The sequence below is a fragment of the Lipotes vexillifer genome, unplaced genomic scaffold (genome assembly GCF_000442215.2).
Source record: "Lipotes vexillifer unplaced genomic scaffold, Lipotes_vexillifer_v1.1 scaffold6, whole genome shotgun sequence".
Classification (NCBI taxonomy): Eukaryota; Metazoa; Chordata; class Mammalia; order Artiodactyla; family Lipotidae; genus Lipotes; species Lipotes vexillifer.
This window is the reverse complement of record NW_006799037.1, coordinates 410,673-430,826: the sequence shown is the minus strand read 5'-3', so window position 1 is coordinate 430,826 and position 20,154 is coordinate 410,673. Positions and strand designations below refer to the sequence as shown.

General features: G+C 38.5%; 1 protein-coding gene across 2 annotated transcripts in view; it reads left to right on the top strand.

Annotated features, from left to right (window-relative positions):
* SBF2 (SET binding factor 2) overlaps positions 1-20,154 on the top strand; it is a 472,364-nt gene that overhangs the window by 426,693 nt on the left and 25,517 nt on the right. Inside the window, exons 29-33 of one of the 2 annotated variants that reach the window (XM_007471387.1) lie at positions 4,258-4,332; positions 5,636-5,820; positions 10,413-10,589; positions 13,056-13,157; positions 13,907-14,092. In XM_007471387.1, the coding sequence (XP_007471449.1) occupies positions 4,258-4,332; positions 5,636-5,820; positions 10,413-10,589; positions 13,056-13,157; positions 13,907-14,092 (725 nt within the window). The remainder of the gene's footprint in view (positions 1-4,257; positions 4,333-5,635; positions 5,821-10,412; positions 10,590-13,055; positions 13,158-13,906; positions 14,093-20,154) is intronic. The other variant, XM_007471388.1, reaches the window with a different exon arrangement.

Sequence of the window (20,154 nt, the reverse complement as noted above, 5' to 3'; positions counted from 1 at the left end):
CTATTCTCAAAGGTACCTGGAAGGCTGTATTTACATTTTAGGATTAAAATCTCCTATTTAATCTGTTTATGACCCTTTCTATGCATAATGAGGCCATAATTATTATTTCTGACCCCCTTCCCAAATATTTTCTTCTGAAAATTCCTGTAAACTTAGTGTGTTTCCTTAGGACAGTTTTTTGCTCCTAACCAGGTCCCCTTCATTCTGGTATCTTAAGCTAGGATCCAGAAACGCAAATCTTATTATTTTACTCCATCTCTTAATTCTTCACTCCCAAAGCCTTCAAATCTCCCAAGGTCCCAGTGATTAACTGGAAGATGAGATACGGCTGTTTCCTGGCACCTTCAACTTCTTCTGTGGTCCCTGGAGCTGCTTTCCTTTGTCTCTTCTGATAGCATCATTCCTCTCACATAGAGCAGCAGGAAGGGACTGGGGCAAGCAAGTTTGGGAAATCTCAGAAGATTCCCTATTAACATGAACATGGCAGGTAGACGCACACTCAGATTGGCCAGAGCAAGACTATATGTAGACACTTGCATGCCCTGACATTAGTTCATTTCCTTGTTCCCACCCTCGAGTACTGAGTCTCTTCATTCTTCCAGAGAGCTAGGTACCACTTCTCTAGCAGTTCCTCATTTACCCTGTGTGGGAAGAGCCTCCTATCTCGAAATCTCCCTCCTAACCTTCTCCTTTTTCCTCTTCTGTATTTTCACTGTTTTTGCATATTCCTTTCCTTGTCACAGAATCTTAGTTACAGGTTTCCTTCTTATGTTATTTCCACTGGGTGCCTTTCCCACTCTAATGAGCCAGGGTTTAGACTGACCTTCACCTTCTCCTTCACCCTTTTTCAGTGAGGGTGGTCACTTAGCGTTCAGCATGCAGGCTGAAGAGTTCCTAAGCCAGGGGAAGCAACCTTTTTGACGCAAAAACCAGTTAAGAAAAAAATGAAGATGTGAATAGATCACATTGCTTTTCATTTAAAATTACAGTAGCTTTTATGCCCCATGGGGAAAATGCAAGTATTTGCAACTTGGATAAATTATCTTGTTGTATAGAAAAATGCCATGAGAAAATCTGCCTCTTAAATATAGAAATGAAATACCTGGGTATATTTGAGAAGTAGCCACATGGAGGCAGCTTTTAAATTTTTCATCCTTTACATTTTCATAGCCCTTTAAGTTCCTCTACAGTGTTATTTTATCCTTGAAATAATCTCCAGGACAGGTACTTTAGGAGGCTTTGAGAGATGATGTGACTTAGCCAAGATCACTTAGCAGCCAAGAGCATAACTGGGACTAGGAGTAGGTCAGTCCATTTCAGTGCAGCCTTCACTGAATATAGCTTATACCTCATGCACTGTGCTAGGCATAAGGTCACGTCCATAAATTCAATATACCCTGTCGTCACGTCCAACCCAAGCATCTCTTTTCCTTCTCTCCTTTGTTCTGAACAGAGTAGAGAGAACAATACCATTGCTTAGGAAACGCTCATGCTCTGAACAACACTGCATTCCCATGGGTGGGATGAACTGTATCACTTCTTCCCTGAAACAGTCCCCTTAGCCAGACCCTGCTGGACAGATCCAGGGTCACATGGTTGCTTAGGTGACAAGACATTAAGAGTTTGGTTCAGTTACATTCAAATTCAAGCTGCAGTCCTACCACTTAGTGTAGGATATTAAGCAATTCAGGAAACTTCGTAATTTTCAGTGTCCTCATCTGTAAAATGGAGATAATAAAAAGTATTCTAGCTTTAGAATAGTTATGGGGAATGAATGAAATAATATATGTAAAGCACTTAACTTAGTAAGTGGCTCGTTATTAATAGGAGCTCAATAAATGTTAGTTCCATTATTATTGTTGAGGTTGTTGTCGTTATTGTTGCATAATACTCCACTGAAATGGGAGGAAAGTCTACATTTGTATGTAAATTACCTTAAGCCAGGTTGCTTCTCACTGGCCAAAGGCAAGCAGATAAAGGAGAATGTGTCTTAGGCCTAGACCAGTAACTTTCAAACTTTTTTGATCATGGCTCACAGTAAGAAATACATTTTATATCTATATGTATACATATACATTTTATATCACAAAGGTAGTACTAAGTCACAATGCAAAATGTATATAGACTATAACGGAAGTTTCATGAAACAATATTCATCTATACCACATGCAGTGCTCATGGTATTTTCCACTTTAATCTGTTTTCACTTCCTTAAAAATACTGGTTTGACCTTCTAAAATGATTTCACAAACCACTAAGGAGGACCCTGCAGTTTGGAAAAACACCACTCCAGGTCGGTGTTACATGCTCAGGACAAGTATTTGACACCTAGGAATCACTCAGGAAGCTAAGCAGACCTCACCACCAATGCAGTAGTGTAATGCCTTTGGTTAATGTGACTGCCAGATGGAATTACAGTTCTCCAAGCCCTGCTGACCCCATATCAGTACAGCCCGTTTTCTCATTGCTGACTTTCTGCTAGGTGATAAACACTTGGCAGTTTTTCATTAATGAGGCTCTGTTTGAGAAAGTGCTTAATTTTTTTAAAATTAATACCCTTTTCATTCTTTCAGGGCAAATAATTGAGTTGATGGTTTAGTAGAGAACTACAACAGCTCATATGTATCAATTTTCAAAAAGAAAATAATCAACAAATGTTTGCAGTACCTAGATATCAGGCTCTCAGCATGGATATAAGAGTAAATGTGATTAGGTCCCTGCCCTTTGGAGTATACAAACAAGTAGAATAAAATGTGCAAATAATCACAGTGCAATGGGATCAGAGTTCAAATAGAGCTGTCTACAACTCTAGGAGGACAGTCAAGAACGCTTTTCAGAGGAGTTTACATTGTTCCTGGATCTTAAGGAATAAGAAGTTTGTCAGGTAAAGAAATGGGAGAGGTCATTCTAGGCCAAGGGACTAGCATAAGAAAGTGATATATTTAGGGAACAGTATCTCGGAATCAGGAACCAACCACTCAGGCTTCACTGTAAGCATTTAATGATCCATATTCCAATAGGAAAGCTTAAAACCTTGGCAGAAAGGAGAGTAGTTGGCTCGTACACAGGAGTCCCTGTGCCTTTTTCATGCTGTTCCAGGTCTTTGTTCTGTCTTGCAGTAGCATTCTCTGTGTATAATCAGCCAGTGCCTCTGCAACCCTTAGCTTTCTGACTTCCTTTGGCCACTAAAGCCATCAAGGCCCTTCATCTCCTACTTCCAAAGGAGTGAGGCAGAAATGAAAAATCACTTATGATGATTTTTCTTTTATCAAATTATGTCATATTTTATGCAGTTTTGAAATGGATAGCTTAATAATCCTGCCATTAATGTTTTCAATCCTGAATGAGTACAGAATCATTTTCCTTAAGTGATTTGAGCAGTTCCTTTACTCAGGAAAGAATATAACTGTAACTTACTGCTCACCATTATTGTTATTACCAGGTAAAGTTTGCAATAAGTCACGAAGCACTTTCTTTCTGTTGGAAAAAAACAATATTACTCAAATTACAAAAGTATTATCTTTGATACTGCCTATCATTTTGGTGCAAATAGGGATTTTAGGAGAAGTCATTACGTCAACCATCACAAGCTGTATTTTTAGTGGCATTGGGTATTGTCACAGGGTCATAAATTTTTGCTGCTTGTAACTATCTATCTGCTTATGGAAAATAAATGGAATTTCCAAATGAAAAGAGGAAAAAAAGAAGATAGTGTGGCAATGCTTAATGCTGTACTGCAGAAACATGCCCTTTGTTATTCCAAATGGTTGTTAGAGGTTCATTCCTGATATGATGGCCTTGCTCAAAGAACAAACATGTTGTACAACACATCGTATTTGCCAATCAGTCAGCCTCCTTAAATACTAGGGCCAGTGTATTCCTAACATTCACCCCTCCCCAAATTCCTTAATTTTATTATAAAAATTTGTTTCTCACCAAATGACAACCTCCAAAAGCTTATTCCATTTGGTATAATTTTTTAGTGGCACTCTTTGCTGCGCTGTCCATTTCATTGTGCTTATAATATTTATAAACAAGTGCTGAAATTTCATTTAACAGGCACTCAGTTCATCTTTTTGTGTGACTGTGCAGCTTTTTATTTGTTAATCAAATCTTCTGCTTTTAATATATTTACATTTTTCCCCTATCATTAACTTAATGTTTAAAATTAACCTGTTCTTTTCTTACTCCATTTGCTCTGATGTTTGCTGCTATGTACATTTCATTCCTTCTTCCTTCTTTAATCTTACCTACCAGTGCATGGGTACAGAGATAAATGTTTTACTCAGTCAAATCCCAAATCTTCAGCTAAGGGAAGAGTCCATTATCAAGGTACTGTATTATCTGTCCTGATGTGTCACTCTTTTTAACCATCTTCATATGAAAGCATATGTGTTACAAGTGACTTTTTTCACATTTGTTTGTCAAATTATCTTTATTCTCATCCACATTCTGAACTTCCTCTGTGATTCCATTTACCGAAAAATTAACACTTGCTGTAACATCTAAGAAAACTCATAGGTTATAACAGAAAGTTTCATCCATGTTAAGCAGAAATTTACAATACCTTTTCTTGAGAACTGGTCTCCTGACCCTATAGATGCTTATAAAGAGAAGCAGATGTGACATTATCATGGTGACTTGTAGTCACCTAGAAACATGGCTTGATTTAACATTTGGCAAAGATTAAAGCTTCTCAAAGAGCCTTTCCAAATCTAGAGAATGCCCTTTAGGGACGCAGTGGCAGTGTTATGTACCACTGTGACTCCGTCGCCAGCCTGAACACTACAGTCTGTGGGCATTTGTAAGGAGCTCTGTCAAATTTGGGACTTATTATATGCCTTTGTGTTTAGATATTTAATATGTGATAGTCTCACTTGCATATTAGAAATCCTTGATTTTTCTAATTAATAAAATTAAGGTCAACTTATGAGATCCTTCCAGTAGCTTAGCTTGACCTTTCCCTTAGAAGACATCTGCTTCAGACTCTACCTTTTAAATAAAGCTTCCTAAGATTCAGTGAAATGCACATTACTAAATTTATAACTTCTCACTGTTTTTCCTGGATACTGGGGGAAAAAAAGACTAAAATATAACTTCTACTGACTTAAAATTACATTATTTTGGCATGATAAACAAATATTAATTCTCAGATTTTAGTGGGTTTAGTAAAGTTCTAATTTATTTCTTAATGTGGTTTTATGGTTAAATTGACTGACTAAAGCAGAATAACGTTCCTTCTTTCTTGAAGCCCTGAGAAATTAACTCCACGTTCTCCTTCCTAGGCTTCATTATTGCGTCCTGCCCACATTTTTTCTTTCCTAGAGCCAGTGCACTCTATTTATGATACCAGTATTTACTTATAAATACTGAATTTATATCAGTATACAAAAATAGAATTGACTTGGGTGACTTATTAGGTTCCTCTGAGCCAAATGTTTTTTGAAATGCTATATTAATAATGCTTATATGATGCAAAAGTAAATGACAAATGACCAATATGATACATGATTACTTAGATAAATTAATTTGCTGTTACCTCTAAAACTGTACCCACAGAGCATGCATCTTTTTCCCTATTCAGTGGCATTCTTACATCAGATTATCTCACTCAATTGTTTTGACTTTTGTGAAGGTGTTTGGGCAAGTCTTCGCTCTAGCGCTCGCCTGATCAGCTCTCCAACATCCTTCATTGATGTTGGCGCCCGGCTGACAGGCAAGGATCACTCAACGTCCTTCAGTAACAGCACTTACCTGCAAAACCAGCTCTTGAAACGCCAAGCAGCCCTTTATATATTTGGCGAGAAGTCGCAGCTAAGGGTAAGATTTCTTTTTCTCACTTAGAAACTTCATGGATACATGAAGGTAGTGTATAAAACTTATTTCATAAACCAGCTTTCCTAAAAAAATTTTTTTTTTTTGCTGCATGGAGTCTTAACCTGGAGTTAATAATCTTAAAAAAAAATTAGCTCATGTATATGTATATATGTATGTCTACCTGTACTTATGTAGAGATACACATGCGTATACACAATGCATATTTATTAGGCATGAAAACAAGTGCTTATTCATAACCGTTTTAAAAATCAGCATAAATATCATGAATATTAGGGAGTGTCCATTAAAAAAATAAGGCTTATTCAGGCTGTGTTTTTCCACTGTCTTAGTTCAGCTTCCATAGGAATCTGTGCCCATGGCAAAACGGATGTTTTTGTTCTTGTAAACCTATTGATAAAGCTACAGGAAGGAAGAGTGGAAAGAAGAGTATGGCACTGCGTATGGAGGCAAGGGAAGGCCAAGGCTACACTTCTTAAGTTACGTTCTTTAAGAGTTCTCAAGACTATATAGAGTGACACATGTCCTGAGACATGTCAGAAAATGTAAGATATTAGCTGGTAATCAACTTTATTCTTATTTTTTTTTTTTTTTTTTTTTTTTTTTTTTTTTTTGGCTGCATTGGGTCTTCGTTGCTGCGCGGGCTTTCTCTAGTTGAGACGAGCGGGGGCTACTCTTTATTGCGGTGCACAGGCTTCTCAATGCGGTGGCTTCCCTTGTTGCGGAGCACGGGCTCTAGGCACACAGGCTTCAGTAGTTGTGGCTCACGGGCTCTAGAGCACAGGCTCAGTAGTTGTGGTGCACGGGCTTAGTTGCTCTGCGGCATGTGGGATCTTCCCGGACCAGGGCTCGAACCAGTGTCCCCTGCATTGACAGGCGGATTCTTAATCACTGCGCCACCAGGGAAGCCCCTTTATTCTTACTTTTAAATTATTATGTTAAAGAGCTTCACTATGCTCAAGTCCCATAAATTGTAAAGATAGTCTCTATCTCCAAAAGCAACAATAATTCCTTGGGGTTTAATGTTTTTGCAGTTCACACATTACAGAATAAATTTCATTACTACTGACAGGTGTGTGGGAAATAAAAGTATTTGGGGTTTTTTTTGGGGGGGGGCGTTTATTTTGACGGCTGGGTCTTCATTGCGGTACGGGGGCTCTTCGTTGCAGCGCACGGGCTTCTCTAGTTGTGGCGTGCGGGCTCAGTAGTAGCAGTGCGCAGACTTAGTTGCCCCGCAGCATGTGAGCTCTTAGTTCTGCGATCAGGGATCGAACCCGCGTCCCCTGTATTGGAAGACAGATTCTTAACCACTGGACCACCAGGGAAGTCCCTAAAAGTATTTGTTAATTCAGAAATCCCCTCAAAGTTTAGTCCAGTGCCGCAGTGAGCACTGGACAATCTAGACAGACCTTCAGCTGAACTGTAAAATGGAGGCTGTGAGCAGGATCCCACATGCTTGCTTGGTCCTCAGGATGCCAGTGACTGAGTCAGCTCTTCAGTGGCAGTCTGGCTTTGCTAGCTCTTCTCCCACTGACTGGACTACTGCAGTCACTTAGTCACCAAGCTTTAGGGTAGAGGGAATGAAACTGCTGGGTAACGCTCAATTTTTAAATATGCACATGTGTCTTCTGATACAGCAGATAATTTTATATCCAGAAAATAGTTGGGACATTTTTCAACAGTAGTCCAGGGATGCCTGCACAGCCTCCTTGGCACCAGTGTCTTTCCCAGAGCACAGACTTTGCCCACTTCAGCACACCTCTTATTTATGATCTGAGTCACTCCCCAAGGTTTGTCTCCTGAATGCTCACCTCTGCTATTCCCTTTGCACATCAGTCCTCAGATGATAAGCTGTGTGATCATGCATATATGAGTAAGAAAGACTGACCAACTGGGACCCTTCCTCCTTTCCTCCCTCTCTCCCTCCCTCCTTTCTCTTTCTTTCTTTCATCAATAAAATACTATATTTAAAAAACCTAATTCCAAACATAATTTCTGGTACAATAGTTATTAGGATTTTTGTATATTCCTTCACATTTTGCTTTTTATTAATTCAACTGTGTCTGTAGAGTATGGGTGCATATCTGTTTGACGTGTGCCACAGTCTAGCCAACACAGTGCTGCCTAGTTGCAGCTCCACACCTTTTTATCCCAACAGAGGAAACATAGGAAAGCAAATAAGTGAGAGTGACTCATTCTAAACAATCTGGAATTGCCCTTATTTACCTTTTTTAATTCACATACTTTAATATCTTTTACTTAGTAACAAATTCTTCATAATCTTAACAGTGTGTCAAACACGATGGTTGATAACTCCTGCTTTATAAGGTAGGTACACCTAGCTCAAGTATGGTTGGGAAATGGAAAGGAATCTAGTTTTTCTGAAAAGTAAACTATTTTTTATATATTATAAGTTAAAAAAAAACCAAGATGACACGACACTGTAAGTCAATTTTCCAATGAAAATTTTAAAAAATAAAGTAGATAACCAACAAGGGCCTACTGTATAGCACAGTGAACTATTCTCAGGAATATAAATGTTTAAATGTCTTGGTAAATATATCTGGATTGTAATAATATGTTTTGAATTGCATAGAACGTTTAAAATAAAGCAAAAAAAGATTTTAAAAAAAACTAACAGAAAAGAACTCATGTTCTCATAGTGCTAAGTTCTTTATCTCAAGCCATCTTTCCATGTTGTATAATAGATTTCATATTTATTTTAATCACTGCATAACTTTTTTTAAACATTCAGTCCGTTTTTTAATATTTATTTTCTTTTTATTTATTTATTTTTATTTTTCGGCCGTGTCTAGTCTTCATCATGGCATGTGGGATCTTTGTTGCGGCATGAGGGATCTCTTTGGTGTGGCACGCGGGCTTCTCTCTAGTTGTGACGTGTGGGTTTTCTCTCTCTAGTTGTGGCACGTGGGCTCCAGAGCGCACGGGCTCTGTAGTTGTGGCACGCGGGCTCCAGAGCACATGGGTTCTGTAGTTTGTGGCACGCAGGCTCTCTAGTTGAGGTGCACAGGCTCAATAGTTGTGGCGAGCGGGCTTAGTTGCCCCGCAGCATGTGGGATCTTAGTTCCCTTACCAGGGATCATCCCACGTCCCCTGCATTGGAAGGTGGATTCTTTACCACTGGACCACCAGGGAAGTCCCATAACTTTCTGTTTTGTTGGATGTTTCGGTTTCTTTCTTTATCATCTATATGTAAAATTGCAGTCACATTTTCAAGCATATAGCTTTTTATTTTTATTTTTTATTGAGATACAATCCACTAGAGGATTTTTTCCTACATTTTAGATTATTTCTTTAGGCTAGCTTCCTAAAAGTTGAATTACTAAGACAAAGAAACTTTTTTTTTTCCTTAATATATATTGGTAATTCTGTTTAAGAAAAAAAACTTGGGGTTTTTACTTTTTATTTTAAAACTTTAATAGGCCTTTAAAAAATAAAGTAACCAATATAAAACATGAAACAGACCCAATATATAAGTCTTTGGCAGCAATTTTTTTAAATTGTGGTAAAATACAAATAACATAAAATTTACCATCTTAACATGTACAGTTCAGCAGTGCTAACTAAGTACATTCATATTATTGTACAGCCAATCTCCAAAAAGCAGTTTACTTTTAGAAAAGCAGATGATCCAGTAGAGTAATTTGGGCAGAATGTGAAGAAAGTGAAAAGAACATGAGAAAATTAATTCATTCTTTGGCATAAAAAGTTAGAGAACTTTTAAATCTTCTTCAGAAGTAGGCAACTAGATTATCAAAGTAAACTATTTCAATGGGCCACCAATTTAGCATTCTTTAGTTAAAATTGCAAACTCACATAGAAAAAATTCCATATGGATTAAAAATATAAATGATAAAAATACTGAAACAAAGATTGATATATGTGTCATACTGAGTGAAAAATATTGTCCAAAAGTTAGAAATCAACAAAGCCTTTCATGTTTTACTGTATATGTTTTTTTATTGGCTTGAAAAGAATAACTACAATATTAGTAGTCATAGGGCAGTGAGATAGTGATTTTTATATTCTTCTCAGTGTTTATCTCTGCTTTTTTTTCATTTTCACAATGACTATGTTTTACTTGCATAATAAGAAACAAATGTGTATGTCTATAAACTTTAATTTGTAGAGCTCTGGAACCTCAAAAGCATATTACCTTTTAATTATAATTCACATCTTGGGGAGACTTAGTTTACAGTTTTGGATTAATCATGCTGTCATGCGTCATTGGTTCCTCCTTAGACCTCCAGGTTCATGGCCTTGTAAGTAGCTTATATTTGGTCCTATAAGCGCCATCAGGTTCCAGTCTACTAGTAGCCTCTTCAAGTTCTCAGAATGACAGCAAGCTAAGTCAAACCGCTAGACTTTACTGAATAGCTCTTTCCAGCAATACTGACACATTAGCGAAAAAAGATTGACTTTCTTGATCCACTGCAGCCCCTGCAGCTCTTTGGCCTCAACTAACTGTATATCACTAAGCATTACCCTGTTGAAAACATTGTTCTTTTACCTATAACACGTCGTCTGCCTAATTCTCTCTGCATCTTCATCCACAGAACTTCAAGTTAGAATTTGCTTTAAATTGTGAGTTTGTTCCTGTCGAATTTCATGACATCCGACAAGTGAAAGCCAGTTTTAAAAAACTGATGAGAGCTTGTGTCCCAAGCACCATCCCAACTGACTCAGAAGTGACCTTCCTGAGAGCCCTGGGAGACTCTGAGTGGTTCCCACAGGTAATGTCTGGAGCAGCTTATCTTATAACTCAAGGAAAGAGAGGCCCAAGTGGATATACAGAATTGATATTTGATGAAAAAAATATTGTGTTCCCCACTACCTGACATTCTCCCTTGATTGTGTGCCCTCTATAAAGGCCTTTCAGTTCCAGGGAACCATGTGATATAGGGAATGAAGGGGTAGAATTCTCCATCCCTGGGTTTTTCTCTCTCTGTTGTTGAAACCTGCTTGGTCTCCATAGGATGCTAAGAAGGAGATTATTATTTTTAGATGGAAACTTTTTGATATACAACAAATTTAAACATGTATTTATAGGGCTCCTGCTCTGTTACTAACAGAGTGAGGATCCAGGACAGGATGTGATTTCTAGGTGACTCCAAGGGGCTTTTCCTCTTACTTTCTCACTTTCTATTTGTCTCTGCCTGTTCTGTCTCTGGATTGTGGCTTCACTCCCAAGCCAGCCCAACAAAGGCACATTGGATGCCCTGAAGCCTACCTAAGGTTTAGGAAAAACCACATATCCTTCCTTCAGCTAAGTCATGCTTGGGATGTTTTTAATTGAACGCTTATTGAGAAATTAAGGAGAAATAGGTATGCCAGCACACCTAACCCACATTTCTTCCAAACCACAGAAAGAAAGGTATTTATGACATGCATGTTTTAGACACTGATGCAGCTATTTGGCCAAGAGCCTCTCTGCAATACAGCCTTCAGCCTTGTCTTTAGGCCCCTGGTGCTATGTCCATTATTCCTTCTCCCCCTGTAGGAGCACACAGCCCCTCTATCCCCTGTCCACATTGACCTCCAAGCTTCCCGCCTCTCTTTTTTTTTCTCCTGCTTCTCTTGAGGAGGAAGAAGAGTTGTTTCCCACAGTACATTGTACTAAAAAGAAAAAAAAAAAAAAAAAAAGCCAGGAAATGATGTAAGTACCCAGGGCAGTGACTATTCTCAAGGGTACTTAAACTCTAGGAAAACAGCCACATATACAATTAGCTATTATATGAGGCTGTGTTAATTACTGTTAAGGCAATTCAGGATACTTTGAGTACCCATGGAAGGAGCTGATCAATACTCCCTGCTGTCCCTAAGTTATGAGCCCCAGCCCCAAAGTGTTCCTACCACTCAACCTATCCATCTATGTTTCTCCTATTCTGTGTTCTACCCCTTACTTCAGAGTGGATTCATATCAGAATTTAGTGACTAAAAACAATGGAAAACATTGCCCCACTTGGGATATTGGCAGTTTAAAAGTTAATTCAGAGCACATGCTGAGCCCAAGAGAATTCAGGCCTGGTAATAGTTGTGTTATAGGAACAGTGAGTGAGGACCTTCCCATTCTTGAAGAGGACATGTGCCTTGTTCCTGTGTTTAAAGTAGCCTAGCTCTGGGATGAACTGAGAGAGTGACTTGGGCTTATATATACTACCAAATGTAAAATAGCTAGCTAGTAGGAAGCAGCTGCATAGCACAGAGAGATCAGCTCGTGCTCGGTGACCACCTAGAGAGGTGGGATAGGGATGGTGGGAGGGAGACGCAAGAGGGAAGAGATATGGGGATGTATGTATATGTATAGCTGATTCACTTTGTTATAAAGCAGAAACTAACACACCATTGTAAAGCAATCATACTCCAGTAAAGACGTTAAAAAAATAATTAATTAAAAAAATAGCCTAGCTCTGTTTAAAATATGGGGGTGGGAGTGTTTTCTTTTAGTTCAGAGTTGGATTCATTCTACAAGTTATGTCAAGTGATGTTTAAAATTTTTTTTAAACATTTAGTTTTGAAATCTATATGCTTTGCTCACACCCTAATTGTTCATTAGGGACTTGGAGTCAGTTGTCTTGGCTTAAAAAGCTGAGCACAAATAAAAGTTTTCTTCCCATTTAATACACAGTAGAAATACTTTAATATAGAATTCGCATTTGATAGAAGCAGTATCTTTTGTAATTTCTCTGGGGAGATGCATTATATATATTTTGTAATATTTTTCTTTCTCCTGAGATTTTTTTGTAGGTGTATTTTCTCTAATATTAGAGGTTTTTAAATTGAAAAAAAGTATACAATTCAGTACTTTTTAGTATATTTACAAAGTTGTGCAGCCGTAGGAAACAGAACTCACTATATCACGTAAGAACAAATTTTAAACCTAATAACTGTGTTGCGAGGGCCACACAGAACCTCAGTCTTTTCCACTGGAAAGAATTATAGCTCTTCTGCTTTGAGGGGAATCTTTGTAAGGTCAGTTTATTTCATTAAGTATCACTTGAACACACTGTTTTAAAATGTGTCATTGTTTAATCTTGATTTTGACAAAGAACTTTAAGTATTTAAAATTCACGTGATTCTTTTGTCCAAATATTTTAATCCCTAACTTGTTTGATTATCTAAGGTTGATAGCAAGTCTGTCTGTTCTTGGTGCTCAGAAAGCACTTGGTCTAATTGTGGCCTCCCTTCTTATCTCTTAGCTTCACAGGATATTGCAGCTCGCTGTGGTTGTATCAGAAGTACTTGAGAATGGTTCCTCAGTTTTGGTGTGTTTGGAAGAAGGCTGGGACATCACTGCACAAGTAAATTATTAAAACATGTTTTCAGATATTTAATTTTATATTTGTATTTTAATTCAGTTATTTTAAAATTCTGCAGATGAATCTTTTGTATAATGACTAATGTGTTTATGGACAGAGAAAGTCCTCTGTTAAACACCACCTGGTATCCATCAAAAAGCTCTGTGCCATGAGTTTCCAGGCCCTACACAGCCTGGAGCTCTGGCTCAGGGCCTCAGGCTCCCACACCACAGAAGCATCATGCAAGCATGACCAGCGGTGTAGGACATGGACCATCCTTCCCATGTTTTGTCAGTCCTTTCTCTGGTTCTCTGTAAGCCCCTTCTTTACTCACTCCAGAGTCAAAAGGTAAAGTACGAGTATAATCTACAGTAAAACATTAATCTACATCTGCCAAAAAGTAGATGTAGGTTCGAACTGATCCTCTGACCTTATTAATTAACCTAGGAGAAGGCCACAGTCAGCAAACTGGCCAGGCAAGGATTAAATTCTTAATTCTCTGAAGGAAAATGTAGCCAAAATGAATTTGAGTCTCCGTTTTTAATGGAAAGTTTGTAGAATTAATTCACTTAGCTGTCCTGGAGCAGTTAGTGAACAAATTTGCCATCCAGGTAACTTTGCTTGTTAATTAGCTGTCATCAAAAGGAAGGGGTTTAAAAAAAAAAAAAAAAAAAAAAGGAACTGCTTTGTCTTAGAAGCAGGAATTTTTCAGGACTGAAAGTAATGAAGTATCCAACCTGCTTGTACCCTAGGTGACCTCCCTGGTTCAGTTACTCAGTGACCCCTTTTATAGGACACTTGAAGGCTTCCGGATGCTGGTCGAAAAAGAGTGGCTCTCTTTTGGTCATAAATTCAGTCAGCGGAGCAGCTTGACCCTCAGCTGTCAGGGCAGTGGTTTCACTCCAGTCTTCCTACAGTTCTTAGATTGTGTACACCAGGTAAGTAGAGCAAGCTTAAATCGACTTGATACGAGAGAAAGAAAAGACCTAGCATTTACTGAGCATTGCATTGCTGTGCCGGGTACCTTTATGTCACAGCTCTGATGGACTCAGCCATAGGACTTGCTAAAATCTCAGCAGTAGATTCCTGGAAATGGAAAAGAAAAAGAACTAGTTGGTTTCTGAAACTCGGCTAGCTGAGCTGGCTATCGAGCTGGCTCCCAAGTGAAGCAGGCAGCACTCTAAGTTACCATCTAATGTAACGGAGCAATCTTGGCTTGTTCTCGAAGAAGGTTTGATCTAGTGTAGAACAGTAAAACTCTCTAGGTGTTGGCCGAGCCTGAAATCCAGCACGTGGTCTTCCCATTTGGGGAGGACCCTACTTTATGCCTGAAAATATAGGAGGTAGAGCTTAACCCCTAGAGAAAGAATCAGGGCCCGACCAGGCAAGCCTCTGAGGTTGAGAACAATAGCTCAGTTCTACTGGGTGGCATAATCAGGGCTAATCAAGAGACCAGACAGAGGGCTTCCCTGGTGGCGCAGTGGTTAAGAATCCGCCTGCCAAGGCAGGGGACACGGGTTCGAGCCCTGGTCCGGGAAGATCCCACATGCCGCGGAGCAACTAAGCCCGTGCGCCACAACTACTGAAGCCCATGCACCTAGAGCCCGTGCTCCGCAACAAGAGAAGCCACTGCAATGAGAAGCCTGCACACCGCAATAAAGAGTAGCCCCCGCTCACCACAACTAGAGAAAGCCCGCGTGCAGCAACGAAGACCCAACGCAGCCAAAAATAAATAAATAAAATAAATTTATTTTTAAAAAAAGAGGCCAGACAGAAACCCAGGTATATAATCCAGTCAAACCCAGTGGGAGCTGGGAGTGGGGGAGATGTGAATGCTCTGGGCTCCCTCTTACCTTCATCTCAGGCCTTGGTCAGTATTGGGCTTGAGAATTGGATGGCACTGGGTTTACAAGTTGAAGGCATTGGCACCAGTGGCTAAAATGGCCTAGAAAAAGTAAGGTTGACACTTTTAGCCTGTTTCATCTGCACCACAACAGTGAATGGGTTCTGGCATGTCAAACATATTTGTCAGAACAGTGTGAGCCTCTTTGAAATTGAAATACATTGGCCTCAAGTATCTGTTGGAAAGAAAAGTAAAAATGTTTTTAGGAACCAGTATTGGAACTAGGTCATCTTATGTATGGTTATGTTTTGTTTTTTATTCCATTAATCACTTGATCAGCTTTATCAATTCACTTCATAATTTTTAAAAAATGTATTTAAAGTGTGTAATTCAGTAGTTTTTAGTACATTTCAGAGTTGTGCAATTACCACAAGCAATTTCAGATTATTTTATCACCCCAAAACAAACTCCATACCCATTAGCAGTGACTTTTCCATCGACCCCATCCCCTACATACACAAACACTGGAGGTTATGTTTTTGATTGCTCCAATCAGCTTCTTAAAGAAAAGACCTATTGAATAATTTTAGTTGATTTGAGTAGTATCTGGAGAAGCTGGTCACAAGGTTGAGCTTATACTTTTAAACTCCTTGCAGCAAATTATATATTTGCTTCCTGTTTGAATATTAGCTTTTTTATTCAGACATCTTTCAGCAAGTACATGAGGGAGAAGTTTGAAGCCCATTGTCTCTGAAACAGAAAGCTTAACCGAGACTAAAGGAGAGGAGCAAGCATTTTTTCTCACTTCCGGATATAGCTGAACGCATACGAGTTCTTCATGAAAGCACTTCTTATCCTGCACACTGTCTTATTATGCTATGCACAGGCTATTTCCTGCCTTCATGCCTATATCCCACTACCATCTGCAGTCATCATTACTGATATTTCTTGACCGCTTACTGTGCACCAGGCACTGTTCTCAGCACTATATTTTATTCCATGATTCTTTCTAAGTAATCTTTGAACCTTTTCCTGGCCCCTTCATTTGTATTCTTATGAACCGTGTACAGACTTCTTCGGTGGCATCTGTACACTAGCATCTATCTATTTGTACATGTCTGTTGCCTTCTACTTAGACTGAGAATTCTTGGGAGAAGGGTCTATGTTATATTAATCTTCATATCCCTAATACCTAGTGCAATTATAATTTTAGTCTCTGGAATGCAGTAGACCCTCAATAAATACGTATAAATGAAAATTTGAATGACCACCTGGTTCAGCCTTGTTGAGGCTCTCACCACCCTTCATCAAGACCATCTAGGATGTCCTGAGTTGCTAATAACATCTTCTGAATGCTCAGATATGAAGCTGTTACTCTCTTTTACAAAAAACCTTTAAAGCAGACAAACAAAAACTTTCAGTGGCTCCACATTTCTTAAAGAATTACTCTTCCTCACATCCAATTTGAATACAATAATGTCAAAATTTCACTTGAAATGTTCTTAAGGCTCCCTCACTGGATGCCTCTGTTGTCTTAATAAGTACACTCAACCAGTTTTACCCCTGCATTGAAATAATATCACTCTTGGGCTTCCCTGGTGGCACAGTGGTGGAGAATCCGCCTGCCAGTGCAGGGGACACGGGTTCGATCCCTGGTCCGGGAAGATCCCACATGCCGCAGAGCAACTAAGCCTGTGCGCCACAACTACTGAGCCTGTGCTCTAGAGCCTGTGAGCCACAACTACTGAGCCCATGTGCCACAACTACTGAAGCCCACACACCTAGAGCCCATGCTCCACAGCGAGAGAAGCCACTGCAATGAGAAGCCCAAGCACCACAACAAAGAGTAGCCCCCACTCGCTGCAACTAGAGAAAGCCCGTGCCCAGCAATGAAGACCCAACACAGCCAAGAATAAATAAATAAATTTATAAAAAGAAAAAAAAAATCAACTCTTTATTCAGTTGAATACCAGATGAAGCAGTTGACTTGCTTTTAATGTCTTTGGCATATAAAAGTGGATAGCTTTAAAAATTAAAATCACAATCTTCATAATGTGGTGTTCACACTTGAAGAACATATAGGGATTAAAAATAAATAAACAGAAAAAATCAAACCAAGAGCTGGTTCTTTTAAAGGGTAAACAAAATTGTCAAACCTGGCCAGGCTCACCAAGAAGAAGAGAGAGAGAGAACCCAAAGAGAAAAAAGAAATGAAAAAGGAGAAATCTCAACTGATATCACAGAAATACAAAAAAAATAAGAGAATTCTATGAACAATTATATGCCAACAAATTTGACAACCTAGAAGAAATGGACAACTTTCTAGAAACATACAGCCCACCTAAATTGAATCAAGAAGAAATAGATAATTTGAACAGACTGATCACTAGAAGTAAAATAGAATCTGTAATTTAAAAAAACTCCCTGCAAACAAAAGGCCAGGACCAGATAGCTTCACAGGCAAATTCTACCAAACATACAAAGAAGAACTCATACGGATTCTTCTCAAACTCTTCCAAAAGACTGAAGAGAAGGGAACACTCCCAAAGACATTCTATGATGCCACCATCACCCTGATGCCAAAACCAGACAAAGATCCCACCAAAAAAGAAAATTACAGGGCAATATCTTTGATGAATATAGATGCAAAAATTCTCAACAAAATATTAGGAAACCAAATCCAACAACACATAAAAAAGATCATACACCACAACCAAGTGAGGTTCATCACACGTTCACAAGGATGGTTCAACATATGCAAATCAATCAGTGTAATACACCACATTAAGAAAAGTCAAAAACCACATGATCATCTCAATGGATGCAGAAAAGGCATTTGACAAAATTCAACATCCATTCATGATAAAAACTCTTACCAAAGTGGGTACACAGGGAACATATGTCAACATAATGAAAGGTATTTATGACAAACCCACAGCCAATGTAATACTCAATGGTGAAAAACTGAAAGCCTTCCTACTAAAATCTGGAACAAGACAAGGATGCCCACTCTCACCCCTTCTATTCAACATAGTATTGGAAGTCCTAGCCACAGCAATCAGACAAGAAAAAGAAATAAAACATATTCAAATTAGAAGGGAAGAGGTAAAATTGTCACTATATGCAGATGACATGATACTACATATAGAAAACCCTAAGGATTCTACACAAAAACTACTAGATCTAATAAATGAATTCAGCAAAGTAGTAGGACACAAGATTAACATTCAGAAATCAGTTGTATTTCTTTACACTAACTATGAAATAGAAAGGGAATGTAAAAAAAAAAAAAAAAAGTACCTTTTAAAATTGCACCAAAAAACCCCCAAAAACCTAGGAATAAACTTGACCAAGGAGGTGAAAGACTTTTACACTGAGAACTATAAAACATTAATAAAGGAAATTAAGGAGGACTCAAAGAAATGGAAAGATATCCCATGCTCTTGGGTTGGAAGAATTAATATTGTTAAAATGGCAATACTACCCAAAGCAACCTACAGATTTATGCAATCCCTATCAAATTACCCATGACATTTTTCACACAACTAGAATGATCCAAAAATTTATATGGAACCATAAAAGACCCAGAATTGCCAAAGCAATTCTGAGGGAAAAAAAACAAAGCAGGAGGCATAACTGTCCCAGACTTCAGACAATACTACAAAGCTGCAGTAATCAAAACAGTGTGGAATGAGAGGAATGGCAGGTAAAGTCACCCATGTAGACTTTTTTTAATAAGAATTAAACTGAACCCATGTCAACTTTTTTTTTTTTTTCCCCCCACACTGCTTTGTTTGCAGGTTCTTAGTTCCCTGACCAGGGATTGAACCCAGGCCCTTGGTAGTGAAGGCACGGATGGAGTCCTAACCACTGGACTGCCAGGGAATTCCCATGTCAACTTTTTTAAAAGAATTAAACTGAGAATAGGACACTTGTTTACAAACTTCTTTACTGAGTATTTTAAGATATCATCCATAGGCATTTAAAAATATCCATATTTTTGGTTTCACATATTTTTATACTAAAATTAACTTAAACCTTTTTTATGGCTGAAATAAAAGTTTGTAACTGTCCCTTTTTCATATAATATGTTGAGGTAACATCCTCAGATTTCAAAGGGTGAAATAAAGTTTAAAGGAAGTAAGTTTAACTGCTGTTTCCGCAAATGAGGCATTAAAACTCTAATGACAACTTCCCCCACAGAAAACAATTATAAAACGAGACATGGGGAAAGGAAACTTTTCAACAAATGGTACTGGAATAACTGTATATCTATATAGAAAAGTATGAACCCTGGCCCTTACATCATTCACAGAAATTTACCTGAAATGGATCATAGATGTAAATGGCTAAAGGAAATTATTCAAGCAGAAAATAAATGATAAAAGAAGGAATCTTGGGATATCAGGAAGGAAAAAAGAACAACAGAAAGTAAAATATGGATAAATACAATAGACTTTTCTCCTCTTCAGTTTTCTAAATTGATGGTTGAAGCAAAAATTAATAACAGTTTTTGATGTTCTCAACATATGTAGAGGAAACAGTTAAGACAATTATAAGTGGGGGAGCACAAAGGGATGTAAAGGGAAGTAAGGTTTCTACATTTCACTAAAATGTCAACACCAGTCGACCGTAACAAGATATGTAATGTAATACCCAGAATGACCACTAAAAAAGCTACATAAAGACATACACTCAAAAACACTATAAATAAATCAAAATAAAATTCTAAAAAATGTTCAAGTAATCCACAGAAGGCAGGGAAAATAAAACAGAAAGAAAAACAAATAGAAAAAACTGAAGACAAAAAGTAAAATGACAGACTTCAGCCCTAACATACCAATAATTGCATTAAAAATGGAACTGGTCTGGGCTTCCCTGGTGGCACAGTGGTTGAGAGTCCACCTGCCGATGCAGGGGACACGGGTTCATGCCCTGGTCTGGGAGGATCCCACATGCCGCGGAGCGGCTGGGCCCATGAGCCATGGCCACTGGGCCTGCGCGTCCGGAGCCTGTGCTGTGCAGTGGGAGGGGCCACGACAGTGAGACGCCCGCGTACCGCAAAAAAAAAAAAAAAAATGGAACTGGTCTAAATAAAACATGACGTAACAGTATGCTTTTTATAAGAAACTTGGTTCAAATATGAAAGTATTGTTA